The 23,562-nt window shown below is 43.0% G+C and overlaps 1 protein-coding gene across 1 annotated transcript; it reads right to left on the bottom strand.

The window, feature by feature from the left end:
- Positions 1 to 23,562, bottom strand: ALAS2 (5'-aminolevulinate synthase 2). Its single transcript, XM_082681636.1, has 11 exons — positions 23,501 to 23,562; positions 18,344 to 18,539; positions 17,581 to 17,703; positions 16,619 to 16,729; positions 14,005 to 14,227; positions 13,269 to 13,453; positions 10,227 to 10,406; positions 7,600 to 7,764; positions 6,757 to 7,025; positions 4,182 to 4,344; positions 1 to 289 (listed from the first exon to the last, which is right to left on the bottom strand). The coding sequence occupies exons 2-11, from the start codon at positions 18,507 to 18,509 to the stop codon at positions 126 to 128; spliced, it is 1,749 nt and encodes a 582-aa protein (XP_082537762.1). The 5' UTR covers positions 18,510 to 18,539; positions 23,501 to 23,562; the 3' UTR covers positions 1 to 125.

Below are 23,562 nucleotides of genomic sequence, written 5' to 3'. Positions count from 1 at the left end.
TGCTACACTTTGCTCTTTATTTTCAGGCTCAAGTCAGCTAGAGGCACACAACAAAGCAGAGGACAGGAGGCGGCCCAGCCCCAAGAGAGGTGCAGGTGTGGTGGGGATCCAAGGCAGCTTGTTTCTCAGGCATAGGTGGTGACATACTGGGGCCCCATGTTCCCAAAGTAGGAACGTTCCCACTCACTCATGAGCTCGAAGTGCACAGGACGACGACAGAAGTTGCAGGCAGCTATAGATACATCCTGGAGGGGCAGCCCCACCTCAGTCCAGGCTGCCAGCAGCTTCTCTGAAGGTAGTGAGGGGAGGGGAGGGAAATAATTGGTTAGAGTAGGTCTTAATCCCTGTGTCACATTACAGATGTGCCAAGATATTGATCTCCCCAACCCTTTGAGATGTCTCGGAACCAGAGGTATCCTCCTCAGTTTGCTCCACCGTGTGCTATGAATGTTAGCATTTGTGTATGGGTGCTGTGATGTATAAAAGTTTGAGAAGCACTCATGTGACATAATTTGAAGCTATACTGACCTGGCCTGAACCAAGCCCTAAGTACAGGACATGCTGTGGCTCAAGAAGTGAATCCATCTAGTTGGAAACTCCTAGCCTGGTGAGGAAGGTGACACTGACACTACCCACACAGTGTCGTCAGTATTGTGACCTGGGAGCCTGGGGCAGGGGTTTTTCCTAGAGGGAGTGGGAGCCCAGAGGACAGAACCTGACCTTGCTGTCAGAAGTACCTCAGTTGTGTCTCTGTCCCTGGCTTTTTTTCATGCCTACTCCCTGTGTGATCTCATCTAGTTTTATGGCTTTAAATACCATCACATGCTGATGATTGTGAAATTTTCATCTCTAGCCCAAAGCTGTATCCTGAATTCTAGACTTGTGTATCCAATTGCCTTTCTATATCTCCACCTGGATATCTAGTAGGCATCTGTAACTTAACATGAGCACAACTGAGCTACTGATCTCCCTACTCTCCACCAAGTCTACCCTACTTTCAGCCTTACCCATCTCAGTTGATGGCAATTCCAGTTGCTCAGTACAAAAATGTTCGAGCCATCCTTTATTTTTCTCTTTCTTCCTACCATACATCCAGTCTATCAGCAAATACCATTGGCTCTACCTTCAAAATCTGACCACTTCTCATCACCTACAGTGCTATTTTCAGGTCTGAGCCACCATAATTTCTTAACCCGGAATATTACAGTACCCCCTAATGGATGTCCCTGCTCCCAGTCTTTCAGTCTATTCTCAACATAGAAGTCAGAGAAATTCTTTTAAAACCTGAATCAGATATGTTACTCCTCTGCTTAAATCCTTCAGAAGGCTCTCCATTTCAGAGTTAAAGCCATAACCCTTCCAGTGGCCTATAATACCCTACACAGTCTAGCCCACATTGCCCCTCCTCAGTTTTCTGTCTCTTTCCCTCTTGCTCACACCACTCCATCCACACTCATCTACTTACTGTTCTTCAAATACAGAAGGAATACTGCTGTGTTAGGGTCTTCCTTGTCTTAGGCTGTTCTCTCTGCCTGGGATGCCCTTCTCTTAGATTTCTGCCCAGCTAACTCCTTCACCTCCTTCATATCTTTGCTCAAGTGTCACTTTGGTTGTCTCTACCCATAACACTCCATTTAATGCTACAACCCTCCTCCAAGCTAGCCCATGTATCCCCCCAACCAGCACGTTTTTTCTGCTCTATTTTTTTCCATAGTGCTTAGAACTACCATGCTATTTAATTTGCACTTACTTTTTAAAGTGTTTTTTTACTATCTCCTTCCACTAGAATGTAAGTTCCAGAAGAATAGGGAATTTGTGTCTGTTTTGTTTACTACTGGATCCCCAGCACCTAGAACAGTATCTAGCACACAGTAGGTACTCAATAAATATGTGTCGAAAGAATGAATGAAAGGATGCCTGATTAAGTCTAGAAGATGAAAAGAAGTAAGCCAGAGTAAGGGGTGAGGGAGGGCATTCCAATCAGAAAGGAGCATCATTAGCAAAATCCTAGAGGTAAGAGGCTAGAGCAAAATGAGGGAACTATAAATCATTCAGTGTAGCTGGAGAAATAAAATGAATGTGGGCAAGAAGTGAGGGCATAGAGTTCACCATGTTGAAGGCACTGAATGCCATGCCAAGGAGCTTTGCCTGTTCTCCAGGCCAGTTGTCTCCAATTTGGGGGCTTATACATCCTATTAGTACAAAAGTTGTAGTATGTACCTCCAATGTATGTATTTTTTATATACTATATACATATATTATTGTCACTCTATATATTAGAGATCAATATCAGTCACGCTTAATTTCCTATTTTTTAATATAAAAAGTAAACATAAAATTCTAATAAATCCCCTTACCCTATGGATCATCTTGCATACCTCACCTTGGAGACCACTGCTCTAGTCTAGACAATAGGGAAAAATGAAGAGGTTTAGGCAAGAGAGCTATATGGTCAGATTTTTAGAAAAATCCCTCTAGTGGTCAATATGGATAAGGGATTAGAAGGAAGCAAGAGAGAAGCAGGAAAATTAGGAAGAAATCACATTGACATGGCTTAAAGAAGTGGCAGTGGAGAAAAGACATTAGAGAGCGATTGTAGAGAACATTTGCAAGATTTCGTGATGGGTTGGCTATGACATTGAAGGACTGACTGCTGGAGTCATGGTGGATGCCTCATATTTCTTTCCTGCAAAAGCCCAGCATAAATGGACACTCAGAGAACTGAGAGTACTGAGAGGTCTATAATTGAAGCCTGGAGCAAGTGAGAGGACTGAGCAAAAGGTCCAGAAGTCTAGATCATTAGTTCACAGAGGTAGTATACAGATCTAGTGGTATGAGCATGGATGTAGAAACAGACTCTGCAGTTCAAATCTATTAGCTGTGTGACTTTGGACCAGTTATTATATATTTTTATGCCTCAATTTCTACATGTATAAAATGGAAATACTAATAATACCATCTGTACCCCATGAGGATTAGATGAGTTTATACATGTAAAGTGTTTAGAACAGTTCTTGGCACGTGGTAAATACTTAATAAATGTTGGCTAGCATTATTTGATGTTTTTAAATGAATGAATGAATGGCACCTACATGTCTTTTCTTCCCGGGACTCTCATTCTGCCTATGCTCCAGACAAACAGAATGACTGTTGCCCATGCCTGCCCTCTGTTTTCCTATCTCTAGGTCCATGCTCATGGAATTCCCTTATTCTGGAATGTCCTTACACGATACCACATGTACTTCAAGGTGCAGCAGGACTTCCTTACCAATAAAGCCTCTTTAATTTCACCCTTCCTATACCCTCTCTAGCCATAAATGAGCACTCTCCTTCCAGTTCCCAGAGTACTGGAACTCATCACACTGGACCAGTACGATCCATGTTTATGTCTGTCTCCTTTGCTATACCATCAACTGCCTATGTGTCTTTCACCCAACAGACCTAGAAAGAGAACCTGCTCTATGCCAGGCCCTGCACCCAACAGGAATCCAGTAAACTTTAGGTGAATTGACTAAACTGGCATCTTTCAGAGTGCCGAATCCTAACCACTAGACCACCAGAGAGCATCCAAACTGGCATCCTTCAGGATAAAACCCAAACTATTCAGCTCTACAAGCCTCTAAATCTTGTGTTGTCTTTGTAGGTTCATAGATAAACACTGCCCTCCACCCCTCCATTCTTACTACCCTACATTCCAGTAACAACTGCTTATTCTTGATAAGTCCCAGGCTACTTCTCACCCTCCTCCTTGCCTTTCTTCATGCTCTTCCTTCTGCTAGGAATACCCCTACTACACCCTCTTTCTTCTCTTGGCCCAATACCACACAGCTTTGTAAGACTCAGCTCAGGTGTCACCTCCACTAGGAAGCCTGTCTTGAATCCCACAGGTTGGGTCAGGCCCCTCCTCTCTGCTCCCACAACTCCCCCATACATTGTCTTTGTTGAATTTTGATCAGCCCTTGAAGTCATTGTTTGGGTCTGCTATGATCTCCTCAACCAAACTGAAGCCCTATGAGTATAAGGACTGTTTCTCATAAATTTATGACCCTAGTATAGGGTCTGGCACATAATAGATGTTCCAGGAATATATTTTTAAACTGAATGGCATCCATTCTCAACTTCTTCACATACTGGGGCTGAAGGGAAGGAGAGTACTGTAGGCACCCATGTTGAGGACTTACCCACAAAGTCTTCCATCATCTGAGGGCTGTGGTGGGGGGAGGGTGCCAAGCGCAGCAGCTCCTCACCCCGGGGGACAGTTGGGTAGTTGATGGCTTGCACATAGATGCCATGCTTGGAGAGCAGGAGATCACAGATCCTGCTGTTCAGTGCTGCATCACCCACCTGGGCTCAGGAGAAAAGTCTGTCAGTATCTGCTACCCTGGGACCACTATCACTAGCTCCATTAAGTAGGTGGAGGGAACCAGATCAAGGAACACCACTGAATTTGGGGACATATTTTTTCATAAAAGGCTTAGTCAGTGGCAGGTCTAGAATTTCTATCAAGGAGTTGCTCAGAGGCAGCAAGCAAATTTGAGATACATGTACCTCAATGTTCATAGCAGCACATACACACACACAGTGGAATATTACTCAGCCATAAAAGAGTGAAATATTGCCATTTGTAGCAACATGTATGGACCTGGAGAATATTATACTAAATGAAGTAAGACAGAGAAAGACAAATATTAATGATATCACTTATATGTGGAGACTAAAAGATAATATAAATGAATCTATAAAGAAAACAGACTCACAGAAAACAAACTTATGGATGCCTAAGGGGAAAGGGAGGAGGGGAGGGATAAATTAGGAGTATGGGATTAACAGATACAAACTACTATACATAAAATACATAAGCAACAAGGATTTACTACATAACAAAGGGAACTATAGTCACAGGGAACTATTAAATATATAACACAGGCAACTATTACTATCTTGTAATAACCTATAATGGAAAATAATCTGAAAAAAATATATATATAACTGAATCACTTTGCTGTACACCTGAAACTAACACAATATTGTAAGTCAACTATACTGCAATTAAAAAAAAATGAAAGGAGGTGAAGGTGGCACTAGGGACCTTGTCTTGAAGTTGTTGGCAGAGCAAGCATACTTAGCTAGTATGTTAATTTGGGGTGCTTCTGAGTAGGAAGATAAACCCCCCCAAGCCACCTCTGGGGTGCTGCCACTGGGTTAATTAAAGAAACATATTTACAAAAGCAGTCTTTCAAGGGAACATTGGGTTGGCCCAAGAACAGTGACCATTCTCATCAATAAAGGTCACAAAAAATTGTCCTTACCATACCCCAGCTTACCGACACACACAAATAGATGTCATTTAAGAGTTTAAGAAAGAATTAGCAGTTCATTTTTTTAACATCTTTATTGGAGTATAATTGCTTTGCACTGGTGTGTTAGTTTCTGCCGTATAACAAAGTGAATCCGCTATACATATACATACATACATGTATACATACATATACATATGTCCCCATATCTCCTCCCTCTTGCATCTCCCTCCCACCCTCCCTATCCCACCCCTCTAGGTGAACACAAAGCACCGAGCTGATCTCCCTGTGCTATGTGGCTGCTTCCCACTAGCTATCTATTTTATATTTAGTAATGTATATATGTCTATACTACTCTCACTTCATCCCAGCTTACCCTACCCCCTCCCTATGTCCTCAAGTGCATTCTCAAAGTCTGCGTCTTTATTCCTGTCCTGCCCCTAGGTTCTTCAGAACCTTTTTTTTTTTTTAACATTCCGTATATATGTGTTAGCATATGGTATTTGTTTTTCTCTTTCTGACTTCACTCTATATGACAGTCGCTAGGTCCATCAAAAGAGTCATGTACCACAATGTTCATTGCAACTGTATTTACAATAGCCAGGACATGGAAGCAACCTAAGTGTACATCGACAGATGAATGGATAAAGAAAGTGTGGCACGTACATACAATAGCGGTTCTTGTTTTTTTTCGGTATGTGGGCCTCTCACTGCTGTGGCCTCTCCTGCCGCGGAGCACAGGCTCCGGACGCGCAGGCTCAACGGCATGGCTTATGGGCCCAGTTGCTCTGTGCCACGTGGGATCCTCCCAGACCGGGGCACGAGCCTGCGTCCCCTGCATCGTCAGGCGGACTCTCAACGACTGCGCCACCAGGGAAGCCCCAGAGGTTCATTTTTAAAGGCAGTAAACACAAACATAGTTGGGAATCCAAAGTAGCAGCTAGCCCCATGGATTTTGATTTTCTATTTTCTGACTTCAGTTCTCCGTTAAGAAATACATTTCACACCATGACCGTACTATACACACATACACATAAACGTGCATATACGCAACTGAAACAAATTTCTCATAAAACGATACCCTTACTATGTGTGATGTGCTCCAACATTTCCTATTCTATTTCTTCTATTTTTTAATGCTAATCATAACCCACTAAACTGACTTTGTGTCCCGTTAATGGTCTTGATCCACAGTTTGAAAAAACTGAGGGTCAGGACAGTCTAATAAGCATGAGATAATAGCTAATGCAAAATAAGCATGAGATAATGCAAACAAAAAAAAAAGGACTGGCTAATCCAGAATGACTGATAATTTTTCAAAAAGGGCAACAAAACTGGCAATAAGGAGGATGATTAACAAGAAAGCAGAGTTGACAGGAACAGGTGTTGGTTTGCTGGGTGTGGGAAGGCTCCCAGAAGAGATAGGTAGAGAAAGAAATGGGCAGTGTGGGGCTCTCACCCGAATGGGGATGATGTGGCTGGGGCATGGGATGACAGGAAGGCCTCTGTCCATTAGTAGCTGACGCATGTGCTTGACATTGCGCTGGTGGGCCCGCCTCAGGGCTTGGCCCTCCTCTCCCTTGAGCAGCCGCACGGATTCCAGCGCCCCAGAGAGCACCATGGGAGGCAGTGAAGTGGTGAAGATGAAGCCAGCAGCATAGGAGCGCACCATGTCCACCAAGTCACGGGTGCTGGCGATATAGCCGCCCACACAGCCAAAGGCCTTCCCTGGAGACAAGGAGGAGAATGAGGAGGATATGCACAGACCCCATTATCAGTCCCCCAAGGAACAGGGTCATGCACCAGGTAACACAAGGCGGTATACCAAAAGCTGGAGCTCCAGACTCCCTTCACAGGCCTCTGTTCATCTCCCCTGTCCATGACAAGGCAGACAGAGCTGATAATTCTGCTGCTTTGAGATAGGACTTTCAAGGGCTGCCATATGCAATGACTAGATATGCAGGAGCTGGGTGGGACCATCAACTGGTTAGGCCCAAAAGTGGAGCTAAAATGAAGTTTGGGGCTGGGGTGGGGGAGGAGTTTAGAACCACAACTCTCCACTCACTGAGTTGAACTTGGCTATTTGGCCTGGCTCAGGGGTCTTCTCAGAAAACCCTCCCAGACTTTCTCAGCAACTCTGCAGTGGGGTGGGAGTGGGATGAGAGAATCCACGAGTTCCATAGCCTGGGGCTGTAAATTCTACCCGAATAGCTCCTGCAGTTGTGGGGAGGAGGAAGAAAAGGGTCTTCTAGGGGCTTCCTTTCTGAATTGTATATAAGGGCAACTCAAGGGACTCACTCACCAAGAGTTCCAGAGATGATGTCAATCTTGTGCATAATTCCATCACGCTCCCCAATCCCAGCACCCCGGGACCCATACAGTCCTACAGCATGAACCTCATCCACGAAGGTCAGAGCCCCATACTGGTGGGCCACATCACACAACTCCTCAAGGGGACAGATGGCACCTGAGCAAAGCCAACAAATAGAGGTAGATCATAACCCTTCCCCAGCTCCATCTCCAGCACGGAATTTGTGACCCATAACTACTTTAGGTTGGGAAAGGAGGTGGGTGTGCACTGTCAGTTGGGGCTATGCCAAACCTCTTTATATGTGTTGACTAATTTCACCCCACTCCCACCCAAGCTGTGTGTGTGTGTGTTTTCTCCAACCTGTGATTAAGACTTGCCTCTTTCTATTTTTACTTCATTCTGATAATATCTGTCATCTTGTTTATGCTATTTGCCAGCCTCTCTCTGCTTTTTTTTTTCTGTACAAGTCTGTGTATTTCCATCTAGGATTGGCACTAGCCTATATGATGTCTTTGTTTAAATAAATTGAAAAAAATAACCTTTTGCTCCAGGTTAATGTAGTCCTGATTTTAGATCCTGCTCGCCCCCTCAGCCAAGTACTGTTGGCAGCCCTGTCAATATTATTATTCTTCACTGGTCCTCCCTATTTCTGTCTTTCTGGCTTTTTGTCACTATCTCTCTTTTTGTGGCTATTTCCATCTTTGTTTCTCTATTTTTCTATCTCTGCCTCTGTTTTTCTCTCTCCTCTCCACTTCCTCCCTCTGTCTCTTTGTCAGTGTCTCTCTCACTCCCTCCCTCACGTTCCTCTCTCACTTCTCTCTTTCTTACTGTTTGTGTCCCTTTTTTATCTACCTTTCTGACTTCAGACTTTTTTTCTCTATATCTTTCTCTCTTTCTGAGTTTCTTTGTGCCTCTGTGTCTTTTCTGTGTCTCTGTGGGAATATATTTCTGTCTCATCTCTGTCAATGTTGTTACTTGAGGGCCCCCACCCACAGACTCAGTCTCAATATACTGAATGAAAGTGAATTAGAAGTAATCTGTATGTTCCTGTACATTTTCCATGCAGATTTACCATTTTTCCCTGTTATTCTAGACATCTTCTATGCTGATAGTCGTTTATAAGGTCTTCAAATGGCTGTGACTCTCATGTATAGACTTTGTGGCCACTCTACATATACAAGAACCCACACTTCTGCCATTCCCCATCGCTGGAAACTAATGGTACAGGGAGTTGGAATACAGAAGAAACTTCTTCTGGTGGGAACAGGGACTCCAGGCCTGGATAAAAGTATGTGAGCTGGGACAACAGGAGGGGAGAAAACCACAGGAGTTGGAGCCCAAGACAAAAAGGACAGTGTGATGGCTCAAGCATCATTTCAGTGGGAGGAATTCAGCCCTATGGTTGACAATTTAGGCAGTGTTTCCACCAAAAGAATCAGGAACCATTCATTTGCAAGTGTAAGGAAGTAGAATGGTTCCAACATGGCTTTCACTACAGAAATAATGAATTAGAGGGAATTCCCTAGTGGTACAGTGATTAGGACTCTGTGCTCTCACTGCTGAGGGCCCAGGTTTGATCCCTGGTCGGGGAGCTAAGGTCCCACAAGCCATGCAGTGTGGCCAAAAAAAAAAAAAAAAGAATGAATGAATTAGAGTAGTCTCAGTGGTAGAAATATAATCATTGTTAGTTGTAGAACTGTGAAAGAGGGCATGACAATAAGTTCATTATATAAATTAACTTACTTAAATTCTCGCAGCTACTCTATTATTATCATCTCCATTTTTAAAGGTAAGGCAACTGAGACACAGAGCAATTAAGAAACTTGCCCAAGCTAGTAAGTTGTCATACTGGGACTTGAACATGGATAGTTTGGTTCAACAGCCTGTGCATCACCATTGCTTGATGTGATGGCACTTACATTGGCTAAATCAGAGAACACAGTGGACTCTCCTTTGTTTCACTTGGAAAAGTGACAAGTTGAAATGAAGTGAGGACCTCTTCCTTTTAATAAATCCAGAAGGTTATGCCTAAAACACATGACTTCTGCTTAAAGGGACAACAATGGAATGATTTGAGCATTGTTTCAGTTGGGAAAAGAAAAGAGGTAGGATGATATTGGACCCTGAAAAATCTCCCAGGTAATGGTTTGTGAAATTTTCTGTTGCAGAAACCAGACACTGGGATGATTGATTTGCACTTCTAATGGAGGGAGTGTCATGTGAAGGAATTGGAATCGTACATCCTAGTGTGCAGCTACTCACTTTGGCACCAATTTACTGAGCCAACCAAGACAAATTGCATACTGTCTCCGCACTTTAGTTTCTTAACCTTTGAGATCAGTGTAATAGCTGCCTCCATCCTTTGGCAGTTACTGGTTGTGTGACCTAGGGCAAGTCACTTCACTTGTTTATGTCTCAATTTCCTCATATAAATAAACAGAAATAATGATAGCACCTACCTCATAGAATCACTGTGAAGATTAAGTGAATTAATACATGTAAAATACTAATAATTTTGCTTGGCACATAATAAGCACTATAAATGTTAGCTGTTATCATTATCATCATAGTTTTTGTGAGACCAATTTTAGTAAACATACACTCACACATATACATACCATCCATGGAGTGAACAGTCTCAAAGGCCACAATTTTGGGTGTCTCAGGGTTAGACTTCTTTAGAAGTTTCTTCAGGTGGTCAGGGTCATTGTGCCTGAAGACAAACTTCGCTGCTCCACTATTGCGGATACCTTGGATCATTGAAGCATGGTTGCCTGCATCTGAGTAAATCTCGCACCCTGAAGAACCAGATGCATAATGCTTAAGCTTCAGTCCCAGTATTCACACTTCAACCTCAGGATTGACCTGGCAGGGACAGAGAGCCAACCCTTTCCTCCCTTTAAAGACTCTGCTCTGCTTCTCCATCCTCTGGAAGCCTTTGTAACACCTCTTCCTCTCTTGGAAGAACTCCTCTGCCCTGAAATTCTGACCCCTACACTCTTCCCTCCAGGCATTTCTAACTCTGGTCTGGCCTTTGACTATCTTGGGGTGGAGGAAATTTGAATTTCCCAAGAAGCTCCAGAGTTTCCTGAGGACAGGACCTAGGTTCCTTCTCCTAGACACCAAGATTAAGCCTTAGAAAGGAGTTTATCCCAGGGAATATTTGCTGATTTGGACTGATGCTAGATTCTTCCTGATCTAGATGAAATCCCACCTCTTCCAGGTAGCATCCTTCTGCTTATAGTTACAGGGTAGACACTCATCAGACTTTCACAATTTGAATCATAAGCTCATGACAAGTCAGAGCTGGAAGGGCCATTGGTGACCATGGAATCTAATCCCTTTACTGTACAAGTGAGGAAGCTAAGGTCCAGAGAGGGGAAGACCTTTCTCTAGGACCTGAGGAATGCAGGGCTTTTTACTGGACAATGCTGGGAGAACAGGTAGAGATGGGAAATTGGTGGATGGAGTTGATCCCTGGGCCCCCAAAACTGCACTGACATCAAGGAACTGTGGCCTTTCATTAGAGTAAGGGATCACTTCTACCTGTGGAAATCAGGCATGACTTCCTGGAGGACCTGCTGTGAAAGATAACTAGACTGGGAATTTCTAGGGAGCAGGAGCCACATCTTTTTATCTTTCTGTCTCTGGTACCCAGGTTAAGACTAAGTGTACTTTAGATGTTAAGCAAACCTTTCCTGAATGAATGAATGAATGAATGGATAAAAAACAAATTACTGATTTTCAAGTGAGTGAATGAATATATGAATTAATATATTACTGAATGAAAGAGTGAGAGGAGGGGTGTCAAAAGATGAGCCTGAAGAGATAGGTAGAGGCCAGATTATTGAGGGCTTTAGAAGGCATTATAAAGAGTTTGGATTTGGTCCTAAGGGCAGTGGGGATCTATTAAAGGGTTTGGGGCAGGGGAGTAACAAAGATAGGTTTGCATTTTTAAAATGTGATCTGATTGTTGTGAAGAATATATTGTAGGAGGGCAAAGGTGAAATCAAGAAAATGATGTTGGTCTAGGTGAGGATGGTGGCAGAGGAAATGGAAAGAAGTTGAATTCTAATGGCTGAAGAGGGGGTTCACTGAAAACATTCCCAAAGATGTTGGCTTTAGCTGGGGTTATGTGTGATCTCGGAAAAAGTTTCTGAGAAGCAGTGGAGGTGTTTACAGTGTGCTGAAAAATAGACAGGAACTGAGGAAGTGGATAACAAGTGTGGAGACTTCTCTCAAGCAGTTTGGCTGTTATAGGGAGGAGAGAGAAGGGCAGTAGCTAGAGAGTGATGAGGGCAAGTGTTTTTTTTTTTTTTTTGAGATGCAAAAGACTTCAACATTTTTAAAGAGAGGGAGAGGCTAAAGATACAGGAGGGAGAGAGAGAACTCATAGATCAAGGTTCCTGAAGAGGTAGAGGACACAGAGCACCAGTGTAAGAATTAGTCAACAAGAAAAAGGGCACCTCTTCTACTGTGACAGGAGAGAAGGAGAGAGGAGAGGACATAGGGGAATGCTCATGAGTTTATAAGTAGTTTGAGGCAAGAAGTTGAGGACATTACTGTGTGGGGTCTTCTATTTTCCGTGTGGTAGGAGGTGAAGTCATTTGCTGTGGTTGAAGGTCAGGTGGAGGTGTAAGAAGGCTGAAGAGATCGGGGTTTGGCAAAGTTACCTTGGAGACTTGGAGAGCTGACTATGAAAACAGGATTGCCAGGCAGCATAGAGGACCTGGTAGACATTGGGGATCATGAATTTTTAGTGGCTCCCATCTGAGCAATTATATAAGACCAGGATTGACATAAAGAAGGTGGAGAGGGCTTCCCTGGTGGCGCAGTGGTTGAGAGTCCGCCTGCTGATGCAGGGGACACGGGTTCGTGCCCCGGTCCGGGAGGATCCCACATGCCACGGAGCGGCTGGGCCCGTGAGCCATGGCTGCTGAGCTTGCGCGTCCGGAGCCTGTGCTCCGCAACGGGAGAGGCCACAGCAGTGAGAGGCCCGCGTACCGCAAAAAAAAAAAAAAAAAAAAAAAAAAAAAAAAGAAGGTGGAGAGTTATATTCATCCAGAGTTGGGCTATGATGGAAGGATGACAGGCATATGAGTTGAAGACATTATTGGCTAGAGAATGGGGAAGTAGGAACATGGGATTCAGATGGGATCTAGTGTATAAGTGAAGGGATTGGCTTTAGGCAGAAGGAGAGATGCGCTTTCAATTTGTAAAAGGAAAGAATGAAAGAAGGGTACATGAACAGTCAGATGAATTTGTGGATTTGGTGGCTATAAGTTAAAGGAGCTCCTGTCTGGTGGCTTCTGTTTTCTTTGTGTTGTAAGATGTGAGGTTATTTGCTAAGAGTGAAGGAGGAGGTAGCTACAGGTTTTAGAAGGGGGAAGAAAGTTTGAAAAAGTTGATGTAGGGACATAAAAGGACTGTTTATAAGTGTTAAGAGTGCAGTTGAGTTGGGAAATGATAAATTTATGATGTTACCCTTCTGTGAGGTTGGGATATAGTCATCCAGTGTTGAGGAGATGCAAGGTGGGTAATAAGGAAGGGCAATGGGAGCAAGTGAACTCAGAAGACAGGGGAGGAGTGATGGAGGCAGTAAACCTGGATGCTGTAGTGCAGGATACCACCCCTGAACAAAGCTCAGGCACCAGGCTTACCTGGCAAGATCTTGGCCAAGGTGAAGAGAGTAGAGTCATTGGCCACAAAGCAGGAAGAGAATAGCAGGGCTGAGTCCTTCTGGTGCAGCTCAGCCAGCTCTTGCTCCAGCTCAACATGAAACCTGCTGGTACCCGAGATGTTGCGGGTGCCACCAGCTCCAGCTCCGTGACGCTGCAGGGTCTCTCTGGCCAGGAGAAAACAGAAAGGGGACAAGGAGAAGAAATTCTTGTCAGATTCTGAGGAACTGGGTAGGTTTCTCTTCCTTGAAGGGGATCAGTATTGATTTAGTGACTCTATGAGCTGTGTCCTATATGACCAGGTAGAGGGCAGGCTGGGAACAATGGGAGAAATGGACCTTCCTTCTCAGGCTGAAAGCACTCAGGGATGGAGGGAGAAGCCATGTTGAGCTTGATTAGCTTGGAAGACCTTCTAGAGGAGTTAGCACATCATCTCTGGCAATACTCATTCTGCAGCCAGAGTAAGAACTCATAGAGAGTGGGCCTTGCTTGGTTTCTCATCCTTTCCTTTGTAGCACTGGACACCAAAGAGTTTGGAAAACATAGCTTTTGACTTAGTTCATGTCTGAGGATTAGATTTGCTGGAAGACCTTGGACAAAAGGGGTGTTGGGTGGAAACAAGGTTTCCACTGTCAGCTCTGCCTTTTCCTTCCATGAGTGGCTTTGGCTCTTCTCTGGATGTCTCCCCACAGCTCATGGCTCAGACCCTACTACTCACTGTGTGGCTTGCAAGACCCGAGGGTGCCGGCTCATGCCCAGGTAGTCATTACTGCACCAGACAGACACATCCTTTGAAGCCACAGATGCCTCAAAGAAGTGTTCGGCAAAGGGGTATGCATCAGCCCAGCGGTTCACAGTTTTGAAAACACGATAGGTATGGTCCTGTTTCTTCTCCATGATCTTGTTCCTAAAAAACTGGTCATAACCAAAGACATGGTTTCCTGCAGGAGTAGAAATGGGGATGAGAAGAATTCATTTTAAATTACTTCCTGGCTAGTCCATATTTTATTCATGCTGTTGATTTGGTGTTCTCCAATTCTCTTTCCATTTATTCATTTATTTGATCAGTCATTAACTTACTGGGTCACATTAACTCTCTACTATTTCATTCAAGCATCCCTTTGCTTACTCACTGACTCATTCACTTAGTAATTTATTTATACATTCACTCAGGCTTCCTACCCTTGGCATGGCCTCATCTCTTTTCCCAAGGTTAGTATGGCACCCTCCTTACTAGAATCACTACTTCTAGTTTCAGTGGAAGAATGTTGATGGGTCTAGTTTCTAGTCATAGCTCTGCCACTTCCTAGTTGTGTAATCTTGAGCAAGTCATGAATCCTCTTAGTTTTAATTTCCTCATCTGTAGAATGGGATTAATAATATCTTCCCTGCAGAATTGTGACCATCTGATGACAAACAGAATGTAATACACCCAAACTAGTGTCTGGCACATAGTAGTAGTATTATGATTATTGTAATATAGTAGTAGTAGTAGTAGTAGTAATAATTTTAAATAATATTATTATAACCAACATTTAATAAGTGCCTATTACATGTAATACCCTCTCTTAGGAACTTACAGATATTATTTCATTTATTCCTCATAACAACCCTATGTGGTAAGTTCTATTAGTATCTCCATTTTACAAGTGCGGAAACAGAGGCTTATGGAGGTTAGGTAACTTGACCAAGGTCATACAGCACATAAGTGGCCTACAAATAAGTGACCTAGAGTCTACTTCTTTAACCATTACCACTACAAAATGGAGCAACCCTACTTTTAGGATAAATTGAAATAATGTATGCCAGTGGGCTTGTTGAACTCCAGAACTCTATCCATGAGACAGAAATCATGATTGTTGCAGATGGCAACTTATATGGTAGGGGGGTAAATTGGAAACATCTTTGCTGTGGGGATGTTTGGAAATATGTACCAAGTGTTTTTAAAATGCACATGCTGACATACCTAGGGGAATATTTGCAGCATGTTTAACAGAAAAATTGATATCCAGAATTTATTTTTTAGAAACTCTGAACAATTATTATGGAAAATTTTAACCCAATAGAAAAGTGGGCAAATAATATAAACAGACAATTCAATAAATGTAGAAAAAGATGCTTAATCGGGGAAAATCAAAAGGCAAAAACAAATTTTCACTCATCAAATTGATAAAGATTTTAAAATGTGATAATACTAAGTGCTGGAGAGCGTGTGAGAATATGGATTCTCTTTGATAACTGGTACACCACTTTGGAGGACTAATTGGCAATATTTATTAATATTGAAAATGTACACACCCTTACGTCCTGAGAATCGTCACCTCTTAGTGTCTATTCTAGAGGAACACTTACCTATATACATGAGGTACATTCAAGGATGTTTGTTGCACCTCTGTTTGTAATAGGAAAAATTGGAAGCAACCCAATAGAGGAATAACTAAATACTCTATAGTACAGCCACACTAAGTCTAAGATAATACTATATATTATCTTTGGATACATTTATATGTATGTAAAACCAACATACAATGTAGAGTGGAAGAATACACACAAAAAGTTGGAAACAATTACCTGAAATATAGGTGCTTGGTTAACTAAATGATGTTGCATTCATGCTACAGAACACATTCAACCATTAATAATTATTATGCAGCTCTATGTTTAGGGACATTGAATAATGCCCCAACATATTGTTAAGTGAACAAAGCGTAATAACAAACTCCAGGTGGAATAAGATCACATTTCTAATAACAACATGTGTGTGGAGGGAAGTGTAGTTGTGTGTGTGTGTGTGTGTGTGTGTGTGTGTGTGTGTGTGTGTGTGTGTGTGTTTAGTCATAGGAAAATATCTGGAAAAAGTATGACAAAAAGCTAATGGTGGATGGTGGAACTCTGAGTGCTTTAAATTTCCCTCTTTATATTCTTTTTATATTGGGAAAATAAAACATTCTATTATGAAAAATGAATATAAACACATATAAGAGGGGAAAAAGGTTCTCTGCAAAGGATGAGAGTTTTTGAGGGAAACATGGAGAAGAAATAATAGGAATACACCTAATATTTAATGAAGCTTCATAACAAGTTAGAAGCACTTCCATAAGTGTAATTTTATTTCCTTCTCATAATAACTTGTTGAGTTATTAAAATCTCACTGAAGGGGAGTGACTTACTTTCTAAAGCATGCAGATACAGCAAGTGCCAGCATTAAAATTTAAACTCAGATTCCCTTTGGCTCTAAAGTGCTTTCTTGCCATTGCCTCTACTGTGTCAGAAGCCCTTTCAGCATTCCTTCCATATTCCTACCCCTTTTACTTCCTCCTCAGCAAACTCACCAGCCATGTTGTTCTGAATCAGGTGTGTGGCCTTCTCTGAATTTTTCTCTGGCTCCTGGGGACTGAAGAATGGCTTCCTCAGGCTGGTTGAGGCCAGGGAGATGGGCAGGTCTGAGAAGGAGTATGGGATTCGTTGGCCATGAAAAAAAGGGGGGAAAAAGAAAGCATGTGCTATCTTCTTTAAACACAATACAACATATAAATATTCAAGTTTAGGAAGGAGGGAAGCCTTGTACAGAGAGAAGAAATATTCTGAAAAGTTAGCCCTTTCTCATCTCCCCAAGTGGAGACTTATATGTCAGGAAGCCATCCATAGGCTGAATTACACTTCTCTTCACTAGGACTTTCCCTTGGGTGAGACAACTGGAGCAGCAATGCTGAGTCTTTCACTTGGAAGGTAGATGCAGGACAGTGTACCTTACTCTTCTTTTCTGAAAGTCATTAAAATTCAATTTTGAAATTTTTACTCTTAATTATATCCCAAAAGGGTCTATGAAAGATGTTGACTGTATGGCCAACTCTCAAGTGTGGCCAACTCTCAAGTGTGGCCTTCAGTGGTCTGCACCAATTGAGTTCACCTGGGCTCCATACCCTTCTAAAGAATGTAGCTGCTTCCAAAACTCACTCTTTTATGCAAATCCAGATTGTCATAGAGTGGTATTGCTTAAATGTGGGAGCCCAGCCTGTTGGAATCCATTTAGTCACTTGGGAGAGAGGAGGCAGAACTCTAGAGGGCTCATTTTAGACTAATAGCTAAAAGTTACAGAAGCATGTATGTGTGTTGGGGAGGGTGCATTTCAGTGCACAGTCTATACTATTTAGTAACATGGTTCCCCTGGAAAAGACTGGACTTCCATCATGAAATGTATACTAGCTGCCCTGAGCTGCCTAGCTCAGGACTGTAATAAAGTGAAATCAAGCATTAGGTGTAGAGGTTACATGAGGTGGAACTTAACTCCAACCTGTCTTGAAAGTCTTCACATCCTCCTGGACTTCTGGGGCTGCCTTCTGCACAATTTTACTCTTCCCATCCTGGAGTTCCAACAGCATGAAGGGACAGTGGCTCTTGGCCCAAGATGGAGAGTCTACGTAAAGTTAAGAGTAAGTGGCAGTGAGCTTCTAGCTGTAAGTTTAACAGTGGTCACTGAGAAGTACTATATCTCAAAGCTCTATCTCAGGCTATGGTAGAGACACAGAGATGGATGTATCTGGTCCCTAGGGGAGTTCCTGAGTTGTTGGGGATGGCACATACTGAAGACACATTATGAGCAGTGCTGGGATTGGAGGGAGGACATGGGCTAGAAGAGGAAAGGGACATGACCCAGAATTGGATTTGGACAGGCTGGAAGTCTAGGTAGGCTTCATAGAGGAGATGATGCCCAAGTTAAATGTTGCATGAGAAGTATGAGATACTCTAGCAAAGATAATGGGAGAGAGTCATTTGACAGGTGCAAAGACACAGAAACTTAAGAAAACAGAGTTAATCCAGACAACTTTAGTTTCAGCATGACTGGAGTATATAGAATGTGAGGGGAATGAGAGTGAAACTCCTTTTAGAGATACTGCCAGAAGTCAGAGGCCAGTGAACTCTTAGGCAAGCTCATTCTTCCTTGATACTTTTCACATGAACCCTTCCAATTATTAGGTAATGATGACCAGTATGACTTGGAATCTTATCTCTAGGATCCAGACATTCTCCCCCATTTGCCAGCAGTGACTTCTTACCCCCTCCAGCCTTGGTTGCCTTAAGGTGGATTTGAGAACAGGTTGTTCCTTGGGTGGTCAGGATGGGACAGCGTCCAATACCAAACAGGAACTGGTGAGTCTTAATCATCTTGCCCAGGATGGCTGTGGGGCTCCGGATAAGCACTGGGCAACGCTGTAGCAACATGGCTGCTGCCACCCTCTTGAGCCCGAAGTTCTGCATAAGATGTGGAAGAGATGAGATTCCACCATGAAGACCTGGCTGAAAGCCAAGGGTCATTCTTGTGTTTGATCCTTTGCCTTTAGCTTCTCACCCAATGCTTGCCTCCCTCCCCAGAGATGCCTTTATTGTCATTTCAGGGTAAGAACTTTCCAAATATTAAAATGTACTAATAGGGCATCAGAGAGGAAGAAACAGGAAACTGATCATTAGACAAAAGAGGTGAAGAAAAGAGTTCCCACTGGAGGTCAGAAAGCCTGAATTCTGATTCAGACTCTGCCACTGACCTGCTCTGTGATGGTAAGGATCATTGAAGTCTGATTGTGTGTGGCAGGATGACAGTTGACAACCCACCAACCCTTTGATCAACACTTAGGGCTAAGACTCTTTCTAAGAATATTGGCCTCAGCCAAATGAAGATTCAACCTGCTAATGCAGACAGATGCCATTGACAAGGGCTCATGAGGCTTCACTCAGAGTGTTTCCTGAGCAGACCCAGTCAGAGAGACAAGGAGCTTGAGGCCATAGGTACCAGCTTAAGTAGATTCAGGAAATAGGACAAAAGGGCACCATGTGCCACGAGACAGATATTTTACTGTCTTTGAATTTTCTCCTGGAGTTTTGAAAATCAGATAGAGATGTAGGTGAAAGCGAGACCCAAGGAATCTGGGAAACAAGTCTATAGGTGAATGAAAGAGGCAGAGACTAAGACAGAAGAGAGAATCGGGGTGGGGAGAATATAAGAAAAAAATACACATAGTAGGCATTCAATAAATATTTGTTGAATTGGGGAGTAAATTAATGAATGAGCAGGGACTCAAATGGAGGAAAGAGAAGAGAGGAAGGGTCATAAAGAAAGAAAAATTAGGAAAGATAAAAGGAGGAAAGTAAGAGAACAAAGGTGCAATGGTAGTAGTGGAGTTACAACAGAAATAGCGGGAGAGAGATCAAAGCAAGAGGAAAGGGGACAGGTAGAGATAAGAACAGGGAGAAGAGGACTGATCCAGAAAAGCAGAGGACAAGAGGATTATGGGAAATATAGAAGGTAGGGAAAGAGACTGAGATAAAAGAAAGAATGAAAGAGAGAAGATGAGAGAAGAGAGAGAGGGAGAGAGAAACAGAGCAGAGGTAGAGTTAGAGACAGATAGACAGAGGGACAAAAAAGGGATATGAGGCGAAACCAAGGAGCATGGCTGAATATACAAAGACTCAGAAAACTGAAAGCAGGAGAGGAGAGAATCCAGCAGAGGCAGAGAGTCAGTCAGGAACAAAGGTAAAGGAGAAATTCTGTCAGAGATTGTGTGGGTGGGGGAGAACAACAAAGAAGAGCTAGGGAAAGAGGATCTTGGCCCTCCCTACTGAGGGAGATTAGAGTGAGACTGAGTTAGAGCTAAGATCAAAGGATAGAGACAGAGAGATGGCTAAGGTGGGTTGGGGGTTGTGATGAGGGAGGGCTGAGACATATAAAGACAAAGAGAGCTAGAGATAGCAAGAGGGAGAAATAGATTAAAAGAAAAAGGACAAACTAGAGATCCAGCATCAGAGGGTGAGACAAGATATGGGACAGGATAATGGGAGAGAGATGGAGGAATGTGGTAAGACTAAGGCCCTCCCACCACCAGGAGAGCTACTTAGTAGAACCTAACAGCACCTCTAGTATTTAAGGCTTTATGTTGTGAGGGAAAAGTGAACAGGAGGAACTCGTGGCCATGTCGTCATATGACAACCTCCTTCACCTCTTACAGAGCAATACTCCTCCCTTCTAGATCTCATAGAGCAAACACCCTCCTCCTAACTCACAAAGCAGCCTCTTCCCCTTGTTCCATCCCAGAGCATCCTCCTCCAACTCTCACAGGCTGTCATAAGAGCATACGTTGGTATGTGCGGTAGGGTGTGTGGGTCCTGAAATTGGGAAAGGCCAAGGGGTGTTGAAAGGACTAATGAAACTCATGTTAAGACTTTAGGAAAGTGCCTAAAAGAAAATCTTAGCTTTTCTTATTTCAATTCCAGCTCCCCAACTCCTTGTTGGACGTTCTTGGAAAGTCACTTCCCCTCTTTGGGTCTCAGCTTTCATCAGCTGTCAAATGTAAGGTATTTATGTCTACCTCATATGGTAGGTAATGAATTGGATTTGATGCCTACCTTATATCTGGAGATATGAGTTTCCCTTCTCCTGCCTTCCTGCAAAGGCTAAACTGCTTGGAACTGAGCCTGCAGACCACAGATAAGGCTCCCAGAGTTTATCACGTTTAGGGTCTGACCACTCCCGAAGCTGAGACCAGGGTGTGGAAGAGAAGAGGAGTTCCTTTCTAGAATCATGTCTGTGCATCTGGCTGGGGCTGACCCTAGCTATTGGTGGTGAGGGGGGCGGATGGCCCAGGGAGAGGAGGCAAAGCAGATGGCCAGGTTCCAGGCTCCTGCAAATTCCTTTCCCCAACATTAACAACAATAATGACAACATTGGGGTATGTAATGTGAAGAAAAACCCCCAAGATTGGAAGCAAAGTCCAGTCCTGCCTTTGGATGATGGTGAATCCCACCCCCAGGTATAAAAACAGAAGTTCAGTACACACATCATCTCTAAGGGGCTTTCGGCCATGATATTCTCAGGGACCTGGGAAAATATAGGCTACTTCTTGGAATTTGTTGAATTATCAAGTTCTTTCAAGCTTCAGTTCCAGTTTCTCTGTTCTGGCACTCCTTTCCTGGAATTTGCCCTGCCTCACTCTGCCTGCCCATCTTGGGCTCTGTTTCCATTCTATCTTACTACCTATCATGAGACTGGAGAGAGTAAAATCAAATCAAAGGAGTATTTTAGGCAATTTAGGGTATTAAGAGCACAGCCTCTGGAGCCAGACTACTTGCATTTGAATCCTGGCTCTACCACTCACTAGCTCTGGGATATTAGAAAAGTCATGTCTCTGCTCTATGTCTTATATCTTTAAAATGTAGATAATAACAAGGACAATCTACTTCACAGGGATGTTGTGAAGATCCAGTAAGATAATCTATATAAAGTATATAGAAGAGTGCCTATCCTAGAGTAAATGCTGAAAAAGTGTTATCTGTTCTTTTTTATATTCTACATTTTCTATGTAGGGAAAGTGAAGGTATAGTCAAGGGAAGTAACATCATGAATACACCAGACCAGGTCTGGAAACTTGATTCTTGTCTCAATCCTGATTCTTGTCCTGATTCTGTTACAACTTACTATATGAACTTGGGCTCTGTATTTTCCCTCTCTGGGCCTCAGTTTCTCCAAAAACATTGGACTAGATAGCTCCATAGATTCCATCTGGTTCTACCAGTCAAACACTCACAGAGTTCTCACTGTGCCATACCCCTTTGTAAATGCTTCACATACATTGACTTATTTAATCTTCATGACAACCCTGTGAGTTATATACTAATATCAACTTTATTTCAAAGATGAGGAAACTGAGGGCCCAAAAGATTAAGTAACCTGTTCAGGTCACAGAGCTACTAAGTAGGAGAACCAGGATTTGAACCTAGTCAATCTGGTTCCAGAGCCTACTAACCTAACCACTATGGATCTATGATTCTAATATTACTACACATTATCCTGACTGAGAGCCTGACTCCAGGCATAAATCCACTCTCCTACACTAACAGGTCCCTTTCTGGGACACTTGATTTTGAGTTGTAACCAATGCCTTTACCACAGGAACAGATTTCTAACTGAAGCGGAATTTCAGGCACTGGTGAACATTCATTCATTCATACATTCATTCATTCCATTATTTAACAACTTATGCACCAATCTTTGCCGGGGTCTTCTTAAAACAATGCTTTTACCCAAGGAGGTAACTGTGAAATTTTGGACCAAGTGATAGAGCATTACTAGAAGATTTTCCCTACACCTTAAAATCCTCTCTCGTGTCAGCAGCCAATCTGCAGTCCCAGAGATCAGAGGGGCCAACCACAACTCTACCCCAGGAGAGAGCCAGAAACCACTCATTGCAGCGTTCCTCGATCTCTCTCTCCCCTTTGTGGCCTGCTTTGAAAGAATCAGTTAAGTCTGGAGGGGATGTGGTCACTTCTCTTCAGGAGTTGGAAGCATCAGGATTTACTTCCCTTCCTAGCACCCTCTCCCCATCATGGAAGAATCATAAAGAATTTTAGATTCCTGGAATCAGAATCAGAAATTCTTAGAAACAAAAATTTAGAAGACCATGAAATAAAACTTAGAAGAGGTTGTGGAAATCATAGGCCAAGCCCTTTTTTTCAAAGGATGAATGATTTGCCTCACAGTGAATTAGGGTGAGAAAACAAATCAATTGACTTTCAGCATAGGGCCCCATTCTTCTCCCACCATCTCCCCTTATTTCTGCTAATTATTCAACTCTCAATTCCCTCAAATCTCTCCCTTCCCAATTCATCATTCCCACCACCCCACATTCACTTTGTTTTCTCTCCCTACCTCTGGCCCTCTGGGGTCTGACCCATTGAGCTCTGCTGTCAGCCAAGGAGAGAGAAGGAGTCAAAGTGAGGGAGGAATGGAGAATTGCCAAAAAAAAAAATACCAAGACCTCTTCTTGGGAGACAGAGAAGGAATGGAAGAGATAGAAAAACTGCGAGACTGAGAGATACAGAGTAGAAGAAAGAGATGGAAAGGGAGAGAGAGATTTAGAGGAAAAGATACATATAGACCTCAGAAAAAGGAAAAATAAGAGAAAGCTAGAGTGTCAGAGAATGATGAAGTAAAGTGAGTGATCTTGAAAACTAACAGAGGAGAGGAAACGAGGAAAAAAGACAAAGGAAAGCTGAAAACTGGGAAAGACAGGAAGAGACATAGGAGGCAAAAAGAAAATGACAGAGTGACAGATTCTAAGGAACAGACAAAGTCAGATCTAGTCAGGCCAGAGAGTCAGCATATACAGCCTTGAGGTGGGCAAGCAGACCAAGAGAGAGGGCACCAGGCTGAAAGCAACACTTACCTGTTGCCCTGCACTGAGGACGAACGAACGACGGGTTGGGTGCTGTGGGTCAGGACCTGGTT

This window comes from Grampus griseus (genome assembly GCF_964374135.1).
Source record: "Grampus griseus genome assembly, chromosome: X".
Classification (NCBI taxonomy): Eukaryota; Metazoa; Chordata; class Mammalia; order Artiodactyla; family Delphinidae; genus Grampus; species Grampus griseus.
This window is presented reverse-complemented; position numbering and strand designations above follow the sequence as displayed.

What these genes read in the sequence shown, in the direction of transcription:
- ALAS2 (XM_082681636.1), bottom strand. Translation starts at nt 18,509, where the DNA reads ATGTTGCTACAGCGTTGCCCAGTGCTTATCCGGAGCCCCACAGCCATC. An exon ending in TGTGAAGACTTTCAAGACAG is followed by an intron (nt 16,730 to 17,580) that starts GTTGGAGTTAAG and finishes ACTCCTTCTCAG; the next exon opens with ACCTGCCCATCTCCCTGGCC. An exon ending in GACTGTTCACTCCATGGATG is followed by an intron (nt 7,765 to 10,226) that starts GTATGTATATGT and finishes GGCTTTGCTCAG; the next exon opens with GTGCCATCTGTCCCCTTGAG.